This window comes from Gigantopelta aegis, chromosome 3, assembly GCF_016097555.1.
Source record: "Gigantopelta aegis isolate Gae_Host chromosome 3, Gae_host_genome, whole genome shotgun sequence".
Classification (NCBI taxonomy): Eukaryota; Metazoa; Mollusca; class Gastropoda; order Neomphalida; family Peltospiridae; genus Gigantopelta; species Gigantopelta aegis.
The window spans coordinates 70616280-70635630 of NC_054701.1; the positions used below are offsets into that span (position 1 = coordinate 70616280).

The 19351-nt window shown below is 35.2% G+C and overlaps 3 protein-coding genes across 4 annotated transcripts; 2 read left to right on the top strand and 1 right to left on the bottom strand.

Moving 5' to 3' along the window:
* Window positions 1-1413: 1413 nt before the first annotated feature.
* On the bottom strand, window positions 1414-5267 carry LOC121369000 (EKC/KEOPS complex subunit TPRKB-like). The gene is made up of 4 exons (XM_041493787.1): window positions 5040-5267; window positions 2923-3045; window positions 2324-2497; window positions 1414-1562 (listed from the first exon to the last, which is right to left on the bottom strand). The coding sequence occupies exons 1-4, from the start codon at window positions 5190-5192 to the stop codon at window positions 1470-1472; spliced, it is 543 nt and encodes a 180-aa protein (XP_041349721.1). The 5' UTR covers window positions 5193-5267; the 3' UTR covers window positions 1414-1469.
* Window positions 5268-5393: 126 nt separating this feature from the next.
* Window positions 5394-13350, top strand: LOC121368999 (serine/threonine-protein phosphatase PGAM5, mitochondrial-like). 2 transcript variants are annotated; one of them, XM_041493784.1, is made up of 5 exons: window positions 5394-5679; window positions 7746-7927; window positions 8543-8757; window positions 10685-10818; window positions 11799-13350. In XM_041493784.1, the coding sequence occupies exons 1-5, from the start codon at window positions 5507-5509 to the stop codon at window positions 11947-11949; spliced, it is 855 nt and encodes a 284-aa protein (XP_041349718.1). In that variant the 5' UTR covers window positions 5394-5506; the 3' UTR covers window positions 11950-13350. The 2 variants fall into 2 exon arrangements, with proteins under 2 accessions (XP_041349718.1, XP_041349719.1); XM_041493785.1 differs by having other exon boundaries at window positions 10688-10818.
* Window positions 13351-16005: 2655 nt separating this feature from the next.
* On the top strand, window positions 16006-18714 carry LOC121368818 (BTB/POZ domain-containing protein KCTD7-like). The gene is made up of 2 exons (XM_041493564.1): window positions 16006-16059; window positions 17747-18714. Exons 1-2 carry the CDS (start codon window positions 16006-16008, stop codon window positions 18551-18553), a joined length of 861 nt encoding a protein of 286 aa, XP_041349498.1. The 3' UTR covers window positions 18554-18714.
* The last annotated feature ends 637 nt before the right edge of the window (window positions 18715-19351 follow it).

Genomic DNA, 19351 nt, shown 5'->3' on the forward strand with positions numbered 1-19351 from the left:
TGTGACAAGACATACATTATGATTTCATCTGTTACGATGCAATCAGGTAAGGGACCATCTCAAAATTTCATCACTTCTCGCTAAACAAACAATCCACAGAAAGGGGGTGGGAGGGGTAAAACACCCATGCACATAAAAAGTCGAAAATGGAAGTGTCGAAAGTTTGTGGGGTTTTTTAAAATTATTATTTATTTATTTATTTCTTTATAAAGTGAAATTTGAAACCACAGTTGATGAAGAATTTCATGAAATACACATGAACAGTATAATTATTAGTCTCGGCAATTACGGTTTGACAAGTCGGAAATTTCCTGTTTCTGACATATCTGAACGCAGAATCTTGTTACAGTGACACGTTTCACACATGACATCACTCTCAAATGGTGCACTTTGAACTTCTTTGAACAAAAAATTTCCACCTGACTAAATTCATTTGGAGGTGGGGGGATATGGAGCTGAAAAGTATTAGAGAGTTATTCGTTTAAGAAGTGATATTTTTTTTTAGACAGTTTCTAATCTCGTATGAGGCACTCGTATTGTGGCATCATCTTAAAGAGAGAATGAAATGGAATGAACCAGTGGTTGGAATGATTGACAAGATGAGGCACAAATTGATAATGGCATGTTATAATTGCACAATATAAAGTGCCGAGACTAAAAGCAAGCCGTCAGCAGATGCAAATTGTGGTTGATTATTACAAACACATTGTCACTGTAAAGGTGTGGTATGTTACACTTCTGTGTACATTGTGAACAGAATAAACTATAACAAAAAGGAATATATTTGATTAATTTATTCATGTTTACAAATGTCAAACAGAGAGTGTAAGAGAGGAAACCAGCAGCTATTACATAGTCTACTCTTACCAAGGGATCTTCTTCACATACATACCCCCCCCCCCCCCCCCCGATATGACAGCTCATACCATGGCCACCGACATACCAGTTTTGAAGCACTGGTTAGAAAAACTGGGACAATATTTCAAAATCTTAGGTAACCGGAAGTCTGTTCATGTGAGTTTTATTTAGGTAACCAATTGTTCAGTTACGTGAATATAGTTGTAACCGATGAGGTAGGCCTACCTAATCCTAAAACATTTGAACTACTGTACTACATTGGTGGTTTTTACTTTAGTTACTGATATATGGTACTTTTAATTTTAAAATGTAATTGTTCACCACGTAACCGATTGGTGGTTCTCATTAAATTTGCATAACCGACGTGCAAACAGAACAATGGTTCTCATGAAATATTGTGCCCTGAAAAATCATTGGGACTTTATGTGTAGTGGATTGATCCCATGATCCATCACACCATGGAGAAGCAACTTATCACTAATCTGTATCACCAACCCACAAAATAACCAAAAGAGTTTTATCGAGAAGGATTGATCCCAAAGCCAGCAACACACGTTTAAGTCTATGTTATGGATGTTTATTTTTTCTTTAAAATGTCAGTCCTAACATGATCAAACTATTGCGATTTCCTTAGCAGCTATCCTCGATACAATGGCATCTAGTGGTGAGCATACAGACAGTTCCTCGTCGGACAGCTTGTATATCTGAAACAAAAATAGAAAAGTCATCATTTACAAAGAAAACAGCCATTTATCAAGATCGGTGAAGGAAGGAAATGTTTTATTTAACAGCGCATTCAACACATTTTATTTATGGACAACACAGATATTGAGAGAGCAAACCCACTGTCGCCACTTCAAGGGCTACTCATTTTTGATTAGCAACAAGAGATCTTTTATATTATGCACCATCCCACAGATAGGATAGTAAATACCATGGCCTGTGTTACATCAGTTGTGTAATATCGGTGAAGGACTGAAAATTTAGCAACACCCTATCACCAATATCAACTAGTGGGTATCAGATGATTCTGCATTTTTATCAATTAATTAATCAGCCATTTTTGCTTTAGAAAGGTTAAAATTCATTCAAGGATGATAACTGATCTGCTAGCAAAATTTCTCCATCTGCTTTAATTAAATGTATCTGAAAAAATCATTTTTATTACTATTATTTATAAGTATTTCCTGTTCACCAGTCTTGAATATTTGCTGACAGAGATCAGAAATTGTGTCGACAATGGGTACTTTCAAAAAGGCTTGTTCTGATTATCACATTAAAATATTTGTTGTGAGCTTAATTTTCTGCTATGTTGCAAAATGACTAATTATATTAATTGGTTTACCTTAAATAGATCAAGATTAAAATGTTTAAAAACCCTACTAAAGTCAGCTACATGTACCTATATTCTCAGTAACTGAAGCTGTACTAATACTGTATGTTGAAGAGGTAATATTTGTGATACCTTCTTAACAGCCTTCATATCTGTGGTTTCTGCCACTTGATTCACATTAATGAGCTCTCCTTGTACTACATCCAGGATCTTGTTGACTACTTTACTGTCATGATCATCTACAATAATTATCAATACGGATGTATCCTTATCTCCAGCACCAAACATCCGAAACGACTCCGTTATCTGTAAAAGATGATGCACAATTTGCAAATTTAATGGTACTTAATAATTCATATCACGATGTCTGTGGGACTGTTTAGAACATGCAGTGAAATCTTGGTTACTGATGCCAAACGGAATGAAAAACAATTAGTGAATTATCAGCAGTAGTTGCTTAGCACATGTCAGATTGTACGACAGATACATTAGATGCTTTGGGTGATTAACCCTTAAGACAAGTGGTTGTTTAAATGAAATAATTTTCTCAGCACTCGCATGTTATTTTTAATATTGGTTACTAGTTCAATGTACTCACCGACAGGGATCGACCCTGGACTGATCGCACATCAAGCAAGCACTTTACCACCTGGCTACAAATGGCCCGAAGCTCTAATTAAAACATCAGTGACACATGCAAGTGATTTTCATTATTTTAATACAGTACTCACACTTTTAGATGGTGACAAACAAAAAAGAATTTCTGAATGCACATTTTTTGTTATCATTTTCCCACATTTCTGAAAGTGAACAGCCTTATTTGTTGCAGCAATAACTTGGAATGGGTCAACAATCTGAAAAAAAAGAGACTTGTAATTTACATAAACATTTTAAAATGTCAACATAACATTAGACAAGTTTGATCAAGTTTAAGCCAAATATTTACTGGTATGACACACATGGTAGTTGGTCCTCTAACAATATTATATGGTACATGTTTTTCTTCATTGATCGAAAGATTCATCAACAATGAGATTCAAACAAATTTATTAATTAAATCAAACTTTACAAATCCATAAAAACATTAGTTTTTATAAGTCCTTTTTGTTTATTCTTTAAAGTTTCCAATACAGAGTCTAGATTTACTTGCAAAAAACAAAACCAAGGAGGATGTTGAATTAACATATCATGTATGTCACCTGACCTCACCCATGTACAATCAACAAGACGAATCTTTTAACTTAAATTATGCTTTTCCCATCTCTGTTAAAATGTTTTTCAATTGCTATACTATATTTGATTTGCAGAGTATGATGCATTTTTCTACCTCTAATGTAGTGAAGAGTAGACACCATCCATTCAGAATAAGATTTATACATTTGAGTGAATAATTTAAGTTAGAATGAGTTTATCAAATGAGTTTATATTGTCAATGATTTCAAATGTTGTTAGTGATTATGAGAAACAAAGAGGTTTATTACTATTCAACTGGGAGCAGGTCAACTCGCCCCAAAACCAACTCACCCCCAACACGGTTGGTCAACTCGCCCCACACTGTTTAGTCAACTCATATCATTACCATTTTCTTAATTAATATACCAATATTTTAAGCAATAATGTGCATTAAATATTGTTGAATATGCACACCAGTCAGTCCAAAAGCCTAGCCTGATCATTCCTTTAAGGAAATAAGGGACAAACTCACAAACGTCGTTAAAATAGGCTTGACAGTTCATTGTAATAGATTATTATTTATCCGATATTAAGATCTCCGCAATATAAAACCATTTAATAAGTGGTCATAATAGTGGACTTTCACTGTAATATTAATAAATAAAATGACACCAAAGTTATAGACATTAGTTTTTTTCCAATTATTTATGGGCGAGTTGTCCAAACAATGGGGCGAGTTGACCAGCATTCATTCAACTGACTGTTCTTGGAAAATTCAAATTTCCTTTAAAAAAAATATTAATCAAACTCTACTGTTGACATTTCAAAAACATATTTTTGTCATGTTGTGACCAAAAAAGTTGAACCGCAACCCCTGCAATATTGCCCACAGCAATGCCGTGGAGGGTTTTTTAATTCTCCACAGCGCTTTTTTTTTTATTGTGAACTATATTAGTTTGTTTTTTCAAGGCATGTTTTGTTTTTTTTGCTGTGGACATTTTCTTAATTGCAGGGGTTGAACTGCAGATGCACAAAAAATATATATTGGTAACCCCCCACACACACCACCACCACCACACACATACACACACAATAATTGTTTTAAGCATAAGACATTTTTGTGGTTACTCAATGGGGTTACAGTAACTTACACTTTTTACTTGGATGGATTAGTTTTATGTTATTTATTTTTCAAGTGAACACATTGTAATACACATCATCACATGTATTTGATTTCATGTACTGTAACTGCAAAATGTAGATGATTGTTTCTATATTATATATATTCTGAACTTTAGGGCATCGAAGGTACGGTACTAAGTACTTGCAAATAACCCCAGTATCATTAAATTTATGGCTTTATGTTCTACTGACATTAGTTCATCAAGATTAACCTCGAATGCATGATGCCATGCAAGCACAAGTCAATGCATTCTAGATTAATCTTGATAAACTATATATGTATTAGCTCAATTAAGACAACCAATATCACACTGGTGTACAGAAATTAATCATGTTAGTGAGAAATTGTCTATTTTAATCATAAGTGATGTACATTGTTTTTAATGAGGACTGATACCTTTAATGACACTACTACCGGTATTACTATTAGAGTAGTCCCCCCAGATAACATGATTAAACATCACGTGTTACCAGAACAGTTAAGGGTTCCTACCATTGACGTCTTTATTAACGCAACCTCAATTTCACCAGCCATTACACGTCGTCGCAATTCTTTAACATTGGCAACATCTCTGAATAAAGCTAATGTTATTAATGAATCAGGATATACAACATTATTGACCTTCCAAACATTGGGGGCCGCCATTCTCACTATTCTGTTTAAGAATGTGTCACCCTTCTACCTGGGACCCAATGTAATCTGGAAAATAATTTACATTACGTTATTCTTTTAATAGAAAAAAAAGAGTGTTTTATTGCTCATATACATTCTAATTTAGTACACCACATATTTGATTAATATGTGTGTGAAATTAAACAATTGCTGCTTAAATAACATTTTAAAAAATAAAATGAAAAAGACAAGCTACTTTCATTTTCTAAGCAGAACTCTTTTCTCAGAAAGATTTGTTTTGTATTGGGTCGGATTTCGAATAGGTGCGCATTGCAAACAACGACATCATGTTTAAAAAGATCTTAAGTTATACTAAAAAATATGGAATTGGAGCTGCCAGTGCTGTTGCAGTGCTAGGTGTTTTATATTATGAAAAGCAAGTGAAACATACTGACATAGCATATACGTCGTGGACAAACAATTTTGAGCCAAGTGTCAAATGGATTTCAAATTGGGATAGGTATAATATTTTTATTGTCATACATATACATACATGTACTAAGTACTTCTAACAAAATCGACATGGGGAAACCGGCCCCAAGTTCACACATTGACGAAGCGTGGGTTGCCAGCTCCCGGGGCAAGGCAAGTATTGTGCCACTATACCAACCCATGACGACTGGACTATACCCTAGTCTGATACTCTCTCTCGTTCAGACGGATCCGGCTTCTCAAGATCTGTATTTCAGCACAGCACTAAACCTTCAACGTCTATCGACTGTCAGTCTAGGTGTTTTCTTGACGGGATGCAACCCATCTCGTCTCTTTAAGCTGTGCACCCAAACGGCCTTAACGAGGCCACTCGCGTGGACATATCGATCGGACTTTAAACTTTTAGATCCGCGTTCAAAATTTTATGTCAAAATTACTTTTTTTTTTAAAAATATTATTAAATAGTCCGATCCTCTCTTCTTTCTCTTATTTAGTTTTGGACTGTCCTTCTAAAATGCTCCAAATTATGTAAATATTCGGCCGAGCTGTCAATTCTTTTTATTTTTGACTTGTAACCTTTTTCATTTTTTTATTTATTCTATTAACTTTTTTACTAATTGCTATTTTAAAAATTCGGCCCATTTTCACCCCCCCCCCCCCCCTCCATCCTGAGTCAGGCCACCGATCTTATCGGAGGTCGGACTCAGGATGGGCGTGTTCGAAACCCTAGTGGTATATGGGCACGTTAAACTAGTTATCATCATCATCACCTAAACAGTGAACTGTTGGCACTCCCCGAGTCCCTTCTACCAGTCCCAAATTTTGCACCCAGGTGGCCCTGCCCATGCTATACCACATATTAATCACTAATACAAACACTACATGAAGAAATCCGTCAGCACCTACATATTTAACCAGAGCATTATTGTAAGGGAGTGCTGTCAGGTTTCTTCCTGTAGTGTGTATATTAATATGTGAAATATTTGTTATTGACAAAATCAAAATGATCAATGTAATGGTATTTAGGGTCAAAGATAGGAATATTGTGTATTAAAGCAGGTATCTGGGGACAGGCTGCAATTCTGTTTTTTTGCTACGTTATATCTGGCTGAGAGAGCAAATATACATTTGTAACTGTCCAAATGTCCGTCTAACTCTCAAACAACAGAATACTTGGGCTAAGATAATTTATACTGTGTTTACAAAGGCAGTGTTTTAACCTGTCTTAAAAATAACTCAATAAATCAGTGAGCCCAATTATTCCTCTACTGCACTAAAAATTAGGTCAGTTGATGATGAATGTTCATTTTGAAAACACAGCTGGACTAACAATATTGTTTCCTTAAAATCAGCTAACTTCTTTATATACAATGTACAGCCTGTTAGTATGTGATAATGTATTACCATATGGACTCCAATAAACAGTAATCTTTTTTTTGTATAATTGTTCAATGTGCAGATTGCTTCTACAGCCACTGACTGGATGGTTGTTCTGTTCAGCCAGAACTTCAGTTATTCATTTAATATTTCCATTCATGAGTCAGGTTACACATATATTACACAATGTACAAATATTTACAAGAATATGTTGACTTACATACATGTATTTGTTGCATAAACTTGAAATAGTATATTTTCGTTAGCAGCAGCTTTAATAGCAAACATAATTTTTTTTAATGCAACCATAGTATTATTTTGTATGTAAACATTTGGTTGTAAAAAGAACAGTGTTATGCCATGATGTCACTTTGTCATGCACTGCATGTAAGGTAATTAATATGACATAATGACTTATGTTTTTTTTGTAGACAAGTAGAGGGATTTTTATATTAAAAACAAGTTAAAAGCGTCAATGTGTAATAAAGAAAATTAACCAACTCACTATGAGGAGTTACAAATTATATGTCCATCGTGAATGAATGTTGTAAAACTCTCGCCAAAAACTCGGGTTTACAAAATTAATTAAATCGGGAGAAATAATCCATAATTCGTCGTAATTATTGTCTAAATCCAAAATATCTGTAATAACATATAGAACTTTTTGCATACATGTACATATGATATAGAAGCACTTCTCTTTTCTCTTTTTTGTAGTCGAGATCCTGAGAGCTTGCTTCAAGCCCCAAAATCTGGAGAAATTGATAAAAACACTGATGATTATAAGAATTTGATCAAAACCAAAACACCCACAGCTTCTCGGCACCTCGTCCTCATTCGACATGGCCATTATAACACTGATGGCTTAATGGACTTGGAACGAAATCTCACCAAGCTAGGTATCAAAAGAGTATAAATCAGGGTTCACAATGGACATTTTGTGTTTAGTTTTAATCAATTTTCACATATGTACAGTGTTTCTTTGAAAAATATTCAAAGTAGCTAAACTGATGGAAAATGTTATTAGCCAAATACTTAATGTTGTAACATAGCCACTTTTGTACACAGTGTATAAAAAATAGCAATTGGTTAATTTGGCAATGTGCAGGGTGAACTCTGATAAATAATACAGTTGTATATGCATGGATTAAAACAAATTAGAGGACATTTACAGTTGTAAACATTTTCAAGAGCATACAAACCATACTCTGGGTTTTTTTCTTCGTTTTTTTTCTGGGATGAGTGATAGTGGTAAATAGTTGTAGTTTTAAAAATGTGCTGAGGTGATGACAAATAGTTATCGTCTTTTTTCTTTCTTTCTTTCTGTTTCTTTTGCATTCCCTTCCCTCCTGGAAGCATACAGTGTCATGTACATTGTATATTAAAATGTTGATTTTTATTAACAATTTTTCTTTGCTGTAAAATTTTCACGGGTTGAAACTAGGGTATGTCCCTTTAACACCTACACGTTTGTGCCCTGCTGAAGTTTAAATATTTTCTTTTTATTGTAATAGGAAGAGAGCAAGCTGATATCACCGGACAAAGACTCAAGGCACTTAACAAGCCATACACAGAGTTAATCTCATCCACGATGACAAGAGCTATGGAAACTGCTGAGATCATCCACCAGTATTTTCCTCTTCTGGACATAGAGCGCAATGACTTGCTGAGAGAAGGAGCGCCAATTCCACCCGAACCTCCTGTTGGTCACTGGAAACCAGAGTTTTATGTACGTATACGAACTGGGCTTACTGTTTGGAAGAAATAAAAAACAGTTGTATATTTTGGTGAATTATCTGTGCTGTTATGTGTAATATACTGTTGCCATATCCAAAATATATATTATGCACAGTAGATCTTTTTTGCATTTAACGTGGGTGCAGAAATGGAAAAGATATCTAATCTGCTGGATCGGTAGCAACCACAATTACCACAATTACTTTTTTTTATCCTACATTCATATTAAATGGAAGGAAATGTTTTATTTAATGATGCACTCAACACATTTTATTTACGGTTATATGGCGTCAGACATATGGTTAAGGACCACACAGATATTGAGAGAGGAAACCCGCTTTTGCCACTTCATGGGCAACACTTTTCGATTAGCACAGGGTTCGTACGCGCCTGGAAAACGCTTGAAAATAAACTAATGTATTCCAGTGCTTGAATACCCTTGAAAATCATCTTGCGGTCTGGAAAACCCTTGAAAATAATAATTTGATGTCAAATAAAATATAAACGCCTATAACGGAGGCTCTATATACTTTATTTAACATGTAATTAAATTATTTGTTTCATTTCCGCAGCACAATCAAATGCCAATCGTCCGGCCAATCGATGTTTACCGGCTCAGTTGACATGTGAATGTTTGTTGTCGTTTTTTATTTCGCGATGCAAGAATCACGCAGCCACGAGATCCAAGCGACAGTGTTGCCATATTGGAAAAGAAAGTTTGTCACTTTTTGCCGCTGGGTAGTTAGCAAGTTCAGGGAGCGTGTCAAGTTAATGAATCTATTGTAAACCCACAAAGATGGTTGGCACTTGCATGTTTAACGACCTGTGGAAACTCGGTACGGTCCTGGAATTTTGGTAAAGTTGACCTGGAAAGTGCTTGAAAAACCCTTGAATTTTGACTTCCTTTAAGTGTATGAACCCTGTTAGCAGCAAGGTATCTTTTATATGCACCATCCCACAGACAGGATAGTACATACCACGGCCATAAAATGAGTGAATGTAGCCAGGATTTACCTCATTCAGTTGAGTGTTCGCCTGAGGTGTTTGCGTCACAGGATCGAACCACCTCACTGGACCCATTCAACCGATTGGTTTTTTTTCTTGTTCTAACGAGTGCACCACAACTGGTCAAAGGCTGTGGTATGTGCTTTTCTGTCTGTTTTAAAGTGCATATAAAAGATCACTTGCTGCATTAAGAAAAATGTAGCGGGTTTCCTCTGATGACTACGAGTCCGAATTACCAAATGTTTAACATGCAATAGCCGATGATTAATTAATCAATGTGCTCTAATGGTGTTGTTAAACAAAACAAACTTTAGCCTCCACAAATTCAAAACTTATATTTATTTATTTTTATCTGGAATGAGTTTATGCCAAAACGAATTTGCATAACCTGTTGTGGTCATGTAAACCTGTTTTTAAAATTGAAAACAAAGTACATGTAAATGGTGCTCTTCGCAATTTTATATGAACAGTACATTGATTACACCAAATAAACTTAATTAACTATGATTTGTTCTTTTTGTGAAGGCCTAGAATATAAATATTGGTAGGAAGGTGTATCACCCAGATAGTTAAGAGCTAGGAGAAGTTCATGTTTGACCAGGATTGGGTAACTGAACCTCAGTTGAATATAAACAGGAAAATTAAATACAAGACTATTCAGAGTTGTGTTTACCATTGATTTTTAACCTTAACTTCCAAAATCCAATGTTAGTTTTGTTATATGTATATTATCAGTGTCATTAAACATTTATTTGTTATCATTTTTAAAATTAATAATTAAATTATGCATTCAATATATATGTATCCAGTGTATATAGTATACTCTTTGTACATGTACCATTTAAAGTGAATAAAACTTGTCAAATTAAAAAACAAAAAGAATTAACATATTTTTTGTTTTGTTTATTTCAAAGAAGTTTTATAGAGATGGACCAAGGATAGAAGCAGCTTTCCGAAAATACTTTCACCGAGCAAATCCTGAACAACAGGAGGACAGCCATCAGATAATAGTGTGTCATGCCAACGTGATCCGCTACTTTGTCTGCAGGTGTGTTTCAGTGTTACAAATCTTAAAGGTGTAGTATCACAAGGTTAATTGTTTTATTAGTCCCCTACCAGACTAACTATAGGTTTTGTCTCCATTCATCTGTCCATCTGTCCCACGTCTACTTTTTGGTCTTTTTTTTTTTTTGAATACCTCAAGATACTGAGCTGATTTTTGTGTATAGCTTTATCATGTACTGTTACAAAGTTTGACTTTCATGGCAATTTACCCATTGGTGACCGACTTATGGCCTTTGAACTTAGGAGACACAAAAATGTTTTGGACCCTGTGGGGATATGTATTGCTTCAATACATTTTCCGGAGGAGCATGTCTTAACGACTCTATAAACTTGGTTTGCTACAATGTAGGCCCCCCCCCCCCCCCCCCCTGCTTAAATTTCTGCAAATGTGCCTGAAACAACACATATTTAGTTAAATTATACGTAATCAGTTTCTAACGTCTTTCCATGACCTGTTTTATGTAATGGCATAATTCTCAGGTTTATCAAGGGGATGACATTAATTTGTTTCTGTGACATCGTCCAATCAGAATCAAGTAAATCATATACGAGTGGAAAGTTTGTGATTATATATAAGTAAGTACACCACTGTAAGAATGAAGTAGGCTTTTGTTTTTCAAAAACAGCAGTGATGTTGTTTGTTTAGTTTTTTTAAAACAATATTGACACAAAAGACACAGACACTGAGGAGTGAAAAAGTGCACACTTGGAATTGTCTAGAGAAAAAACAGCACACCTCAAAATAGTCAGTTTTTGAGTGAAAATAGAGTTTGTTGAAATGAGGGGCATGGCGTTTTGTACCCCACACATTGAAGTGACGTGCGTTTTGGAGTGTGGTCATGCTTGCACCTTTAAAAATTAAAATCTGAGTGGGTAAGTTAACTAGTTAATAATTTTTTTTAAAATATATTCAATTTTACTTAAAAGTGAATATTAACATTTTTGTTTATTTTTTTATTTCAGAGCATTGCAGTTTCCTCCTGAAGCTTGGTTACGCCTGTCGCTAGCCCATGCCAGTCTGACATTTGTGACAATACGTCCAAGTGGACGTGTGAGCATTAGAGGTCTAGGAGATATTGGTCACATGCCAGTTGAAAAACTCTCATATTCCTGATGATAGAATGTATTTAGATTCATCTGAGTGCTCTTCTACAGCAGTTTATTTTAGACCGTGTGTCGAACAATTTTTGGGTATCTTTAGAAATCACATAGTGCATTTTTCACGAAAGAATAACTGTCCAAATTATTTTTAAAATAGTAACATTCATTTTCATTACACATAATGTAACTATTCAGTTGAAATAACATGTATTTGGTGACTAATCTTATTAATTTCAAAACGTGCTGGAAAAGGATTAATGTCCTTGAACATGCTTTTAAATGTATAGCAGAGACATTGCTGACAGACTTTGTAATGACTATAATTGGATATTAAATATACGTGCATAAAATATTACCAGTACTGGAAGTATATTAAATGTGTTTCTGGCCATCCTTGTGTTTGTACTAGTTCAAACTTTGGTGTATTTCCTAATGTACATTGTTTCCTGTGTAAGAAATCATTGGAAGTATTCAAAACAAGAATCTGTATTTAGCATGTAATTTTAGTCATTACCCAATTTTGCTAGTCGAAAACAGCTTACAATGGCAGCAGACTTAGGACAATGAAAGAAATCTAAGTCCTTGTAGTATTTGAGGGACATTTTAAATATTAGTATTCTTGCTGAACATTTCAACATTGAAATCGTCTTCGTTTTCTTTTCTTTTTTCTTCTTTTTGTTCCGGATATATCAGTGTATTATGATTTTATTGTGTGGCTTAGAGTACATTCAGCACCACCAGTGTGACTGTTGTCTATCTAAATCTAGACAACCGTTGGTGATTCTGTAAATTCAATTTTCTCTGCATGGATAATAATTAATATACATCTATAATATAACACGCACAGTGTCTCACCTGCTTCATTTACACATTTATTAATTTTATGGTTTGGATATGTGCAGTGAAGACGCACTGTTACATGACTGATACACAGAAATGTTTTAAAATTTACACATTTATTATTATTTGGATTATAGACTGACAAATTAAATATCATTAGGCCTATGTTACATATTTTTTACACAAATGAAACATATTTGCAAAGTTGCAACACTGCAAAGCAGAGGCTTCAGATATTCAGATTTTGAATCAAGTTCAAAATGCTCAAATTTATTAATTTGTTTTACAAATATTACATTCATTATATGGGTAATAAATTAAATACCACACTTGTTTTCATTAGATATAATTTATACAAAACTTACAAACTTTTGTTCAGTCAAATACGGAACAGAGAAAGTTAGTTCATTTCATGAAAATTATATTCATGAAAAAGAGTGAAAGGTTGTGTATGTGTTAGGTACCTTTACATGTAGTGCATTTTTAATGTAAATATGTTGTATAGCCATACACATGTATGTACTTGTAATGAAAAAAATAATAAATGATAAAATTATCATGTTATTTCCATTGATCAATCTTGTTTTTGTTTCTATTTTCCCATAGAACTGCTCAATCAGTTTATTTAGTAGATTCTCAGTTATATTTGGAAAAAATGGTTGAATTTGTTTTGTTATAAAAGTTTAAGATCCCTTGCTACTAATGGGAAAAATGTAGCAGGTTTCTACTCTTAAGACTACATGTATGTCAGAATTACCAAATGTTTAACATACAAATTAAAATAGCCGATGATTAATTAATCAATATGCTCTAGTTGTGTCATTAAACAAAACAAACTTTAACTAACTTTTATTACAAGTGTGAAAACTAATGGGTTTCCTAGGTATATGGCCAGTATTAAAAACTGTTGTCTAGTTTGCAAGTGGGAATCTACATGTATATTCAGACGATGGCACACTGGTATGCATCTGTTGTAGATACTTGCTTTAGTTACTGGTTGGATGCATCTCAGTGGTGTAGTGTAGTGCCAGCCCAAGGTGTGTCAGGTCATGGCATCAATAACCCTCAATAGACTGGGTGTTTCTTCCCTTGCAGCCAGAGCCCGACGACTTGTAACATCAATGGTGGTTGTATGCACTGTCCTCTCTGAGAAAATGCATGCTAAATATATAGCTCCTTTTTTGTAGGAGTAGCCAATGTGGTAGCAGCTGGATTCCTTAGTTCATTAAACAATCTCAGGGCTCACACTGGAACAAATTCTGGTTTTGCCAATTTTAAAATGTATAGATTATTTCCTTGAAAATTATTAAAAAGTGGTTAATTTAAAGAATATTTTATTAGCCAAAGACTAAATGTTGTAGTCACTCTGTATAAAAATTAGCTGTTGGCCCTGAATCTGGGATGCACACATGTATGTCCATGGTTTATTTTTATGCACTACAGGATTCCTAGATTTATCTGAACCAAGTCTTGAAATAACTATGTGTTAGTCGGGGGCGGATCTAGAGGGGGGGGGGGGGGGGGGGGGGGGGGGGGGTCCAAGGTGTCCGGACCCCCCCCTCAAATTTGAGAAGTGCCCCTTTTATTTAGGATTTTTAGGGTTTTTTCAAATTTAGTTTTTTTAAATTATTATTTTCAAACGATTAGAGGGCTCCCGCTGCCTGTACAAAAATACTAGATTTGCGCAAGCGCAGTATAACTCACATGATATTTGAACGATTATAACCGTTTTGATTTGTTCAAATACCATAGTAATTTAATATAAAATATTGGCATTTTCTGTCAATGTATAGAACACTGTAGAATACGTCTGCCAGCGTCCCTGTTGTAGCACTATTATATTATGGTCCATGTGAACCGTGTGTAATTTTTCAATAGTGCCTTTTCATGTTATGGTGCCCTTTTTGTCTTGGCACCCCCCCCCCCCATCAGAAAAGCTGGATCCGCCCCAGGTTAGTTATATACAGACAACAAATAATCCTTTCATTTTGTACATTAAATAACAAAGGGTATCTCACAAGAGACAGATTATAACTGCTTCCCTAATTTTTGTTATATATATATATTATTATTTTATTTTATTTTTAATTTGTCGAATAAAAGAAATCAACTCTTGTAAGTTTGTTTCTAATGATGATAGATGGTTGCTGGGTAAAATACTGGTAAAAGTCTACCATACTTTGCTATTGAAATCTCATGGCACAACTGGAGTTTTTATTTTATAAATATATATATATTACTGGAGAGCATTGCTCGACCGCCTCGGTGGCGTCGTGGTTAGGTCATCGGTCTACAGGCTGGTAGGTACTGGGTTCGGATTAGCCCGAGTACTCTGACTGTAAGAGAGCTACACGGACATTTGGACATAAATACGCTCTCATTACAGTCAGAGACCAACCTATGTATATTTTTGGCAATTCCTGACTACCAAACGGTAGGCAAAGATTCCCGCTCTAATACCACAACAATCCTATGTTTGACGTCAAATACCTTTACATCGATCATTTTCGAGTTAACTGATACAAAAAAATCCACATATTAATCACTAATACACATACTACAGAAAGAAACCCGACAGCACCCACATTCAGCTACGCTTCGTGACACTCCGTCGCAACAATTACAAAGCTCGGATCCCAGTCGAGGCATGGGATTTTTAATCCAGATATACAGACTCCAAACCCTGAGTGAATGATCCGCAAGGATCAATGGGTAGGTGTAAACCACTTGCACCGACCAGTGATCCATAACTGGTTCAACAAAGGCCATGGTTTGTGCTATCCTGCCTGTGGGAAGCGCAAATAAACGATCCCTTGTTGCCTGTCGTAAAAAGAGTAGCCTATTTTAGTATGTGGCGACAGCAGATTTCCTCTTAAAAACAGTGTCAGAATGACCATGTTTGACGTCCAATAGCCGATGATAAGATAAAAAAAAAAAATCAATGTGCTCTAGTGGCGTCGTTAAATAAAACAAACTACTTTATTTTGCATCGCTCGACCTCCCCCCCCCCCCCCCCACCAAACACACATACTGCATAAATTCCTGCACACGTGTCTGTATAATCGGCTAATTAGTAATAAAAAATTTAGAGGGGCGAGGGGCAAGAAAATAAGAACAAAACGCACACACACCAATAAATAAACAAAAATGTTAGCAAATAACGCTTTAAATTTAACATCGATTTGTTTATTTATTAGAGTTATTCCCCTTTAAATATATAAAACCCAACATGGAAGACGATGTGAATCAGATTACTACCTCAGTTGAAAATACTAGTATTTCTGTAAGTAAACAGAAATCATGACGTTTGAGATAAGCCTATTCTATACTTAGTATCTAAGTATGATTTCTGTAACAGTGATTGAATGCTACTGATTTTCTCAGTCACTTTTTGTCAATAAATCGTTTGTCAAAGTTCCAACTTCCACTGTTCCAGGTCGAATAATCGTTGCACTTGCACAAGTTGCAGTTTTTTCAATGTTATTCAGATGGAACCTTTCCATCATTATGCCATCCACGACTTAACTACTCTTTGGCGTATATTTAGGCATTTGCATGGCTGCGAAAATGTTTTATTGGCAAGTTCTAAATGGCAACAGACTGATCCTGTTGGTATGCAAAAAAGAAATGGGTTACCTCAATTTGTTTTATAGCATAACCTATAAATGGATTACGCCAATTTTCAGTTCTCAGACACCAGCCACTGAGCCATATCCCACCCTAGCTCGAGTACTCTGACTGTAAGAGAGCTAGACGGACATTTGGACATAAATACGCTCTCATTAAAGTCGGAGACCAAGCTATGTATTTTTTTGGCAATTCCCGACAACCAAAAAGTTGGCAAAGATTTCCGCTCTAATACCAATCCTATTTTTGATGTCAAATACCTTTACATCGATCATTTTCGAGTTAACTGATTAAAAAAAATCCACATATTAATCACCAATACACATAGTACAGAAAGAAATCCGACAGCACCCACATTCAGCTACACTTCGTGACACTCCGTCGCAAGAATTACAAAGCTCGGTGACCTATTTCGTGACGTAGATCACGTGATCGCCCACTGGGCGATTCCGCCTAGTAGACAGAATGGCTGAGTGGGCGATCATGTGACGCAACGTCACGATATAGTTTAGCTGAATGTGGGTGCTGTAGTGTGTGTATTAGTGATTAATATGTGGATTTTTACAGTCAGAGTACTTGGGCTAATCCCACCCTAGCTAGGCTCAGAACAGTTTCCCATAGACAGGACAGCACAGCACATAACATGACCTTTGACATACCAATCATGGGAAACGTGGTTGGGATGGGGTAAAAACCCAATGGATACACAAAAAAGGTTCAGTCCTTGGCTCAGAATAGATACATGTAACAGAGCGATTAAGAAGCTGTGCAATCAATATTTATTTCCTTAAAAATTATTGTACTGGTACCCAGTTGCTCATAGTAAACACTATATAGTCTATCAACATGGCCAACAATAAATATCACAATATTTATTATTGGTCTTTTGTATGCAGTAAAAGATTCAGGTAGAGGCTCACTAAACAGCTTTCGAGTAGACGTCCCACCAAATTCAGGTTAACTTGCAAAGTAAATATGCTGTAATAATTAAAATGCTGTTGGATATTAATTTTAGAGAACCAAGTACATGAAGGCATGACAGTATGAATCTATGATGTAATATGTTACAGTGTACATTAAAGTTTGTAAAAGTCAGTATACCGTCATTACTTGAGTGGAGACAATCTGAGGATGAAATCATAAGATGTACCAAACAATTATCAATGTTATCAGTGTCAGTGCAGTGTTCGAAATAAGCAGTTGTCCATTTGTCCTGACAAGTGAAAATGTGCTTGAACAAGCAAATTTTATCACAAATGGTTGTCCTATGGACAAGTAGAATTTTTCATGTAGGCTGTTTTATCTATAAAATATTTCTCCCAAACTTGTTTTATATATTTCAGTTTCCAAGTGTCATCAATCTCAATGTTGGAGGATGTCTATTTGCCACTCGCCTGTCAACACTCACAAAGTATTCTGACTCTATGCTCGCGGTTATGTTTAGTGGAAGACATGAGGTGGATAAGGACTGTAATGGGAATTTTTTCATCGATCGTGATGGAACATATTTTAATCACATTCTTAACTTCCTTCGACATGAAGATTTGCCACCGGCTGAAAATGCAGAGAAAGTTATGCATGATGCCATGTATTATGGAATTGATTCTCTGGTAGAAATCCTGAAAAACACCCCAACTTTGTTCACTGAATATGTGGTAAGAGAAAACATTAGAAAAAAACTTACGGAATACGATATATTAAAATACGATATTATCTCTATGGCACGAGAACAGGCAATACAAAATAGTGCTTTAGTGTCCAAAGTATTGCTAGTATCAACGAAAAACCAACCCATTCCTACTGACTTGCGTTTCTCAAAGCAAGTCCACAAACAGTTTTTCAAAAGATTCAAGGCTTATCCGACTTTTGAGTCATGTTATGGGAAGTTTTGTGTTCATTTTCCAGCCGAGTATGTGGACGGCCATCCAGAGTATGTAATGGACTTGATTGCAGGATGCCTGATGCACGACTTCAAGAAAGATGGCTACAGAGGGCATTACAAGTCTGAGAGTGTGATGGACGAAGATGGCAAGATCAAAACAATTACATGGGGCGATGAGGAGTTCCATGTATCGACTAGCTGTCATGAATTCACATTTGAATGGATAGATTCCGATTTGGTTACGTGTACAGTATCAAGACATGTTTAAAACTGACTGCAGCTTTTATAAGTTAGCTCAATTATGAGGTTTAAAATATACAAAAGTTTTTGTTTAATGACACCACTAGAGCACATTGATTTAATAATCATAGACTATTGGATGTCAATCATTTGGTAATTTTTTCATGTAGTCTTAGAGAGGAAACTTGCTACATTTTTCCATTAGTAGCTAGGGATCTTTCATATGCACCATGCCAAAAACAGGATAGAACATACCACGACCTGTGGTATACCAGTCGTGGTGCATTGGCTAGAACGAGAAATAGCTCACGGGGTAAAATGTATAATGCATCATTCATGGGTACCCATTTGCTATTATGTCTAGGCAAATGCTGTTTTTCCATGTAAGTACTGTGACAGGTGCTTCTGACCTGTTGTAAATTGTATTTAAAATTACAAGACTTGTACAGCATGTTTCAGTACAGTAAATATTATTTGCTGTAACCAATGCCAAAAAAAAAGCAGCATCAAAATAAAGAAAACCCCTGAAAACAAATGACGAAAACATTGTCTTTTTAGGGCAATATTATTTAAAGCAAAATGACTATGGGCTCTTGTGTCTTAATATTTACTTGCCACCTTACTGATTAGTATATAATAATTAATTAGTAACCAATACACATAAATGTGTTGAGTGTGTCGTTAAATAAAACATTTCCTTCCTTCCTATCCAATACACATAAATGTATATTATTTTGTATAAAATGAATTAAATTATCAGAAATATTTTGGTAGAAAAAGTGTTATACTGCTAAAGCAATATATGACTCCTATCGAGACAAACAAA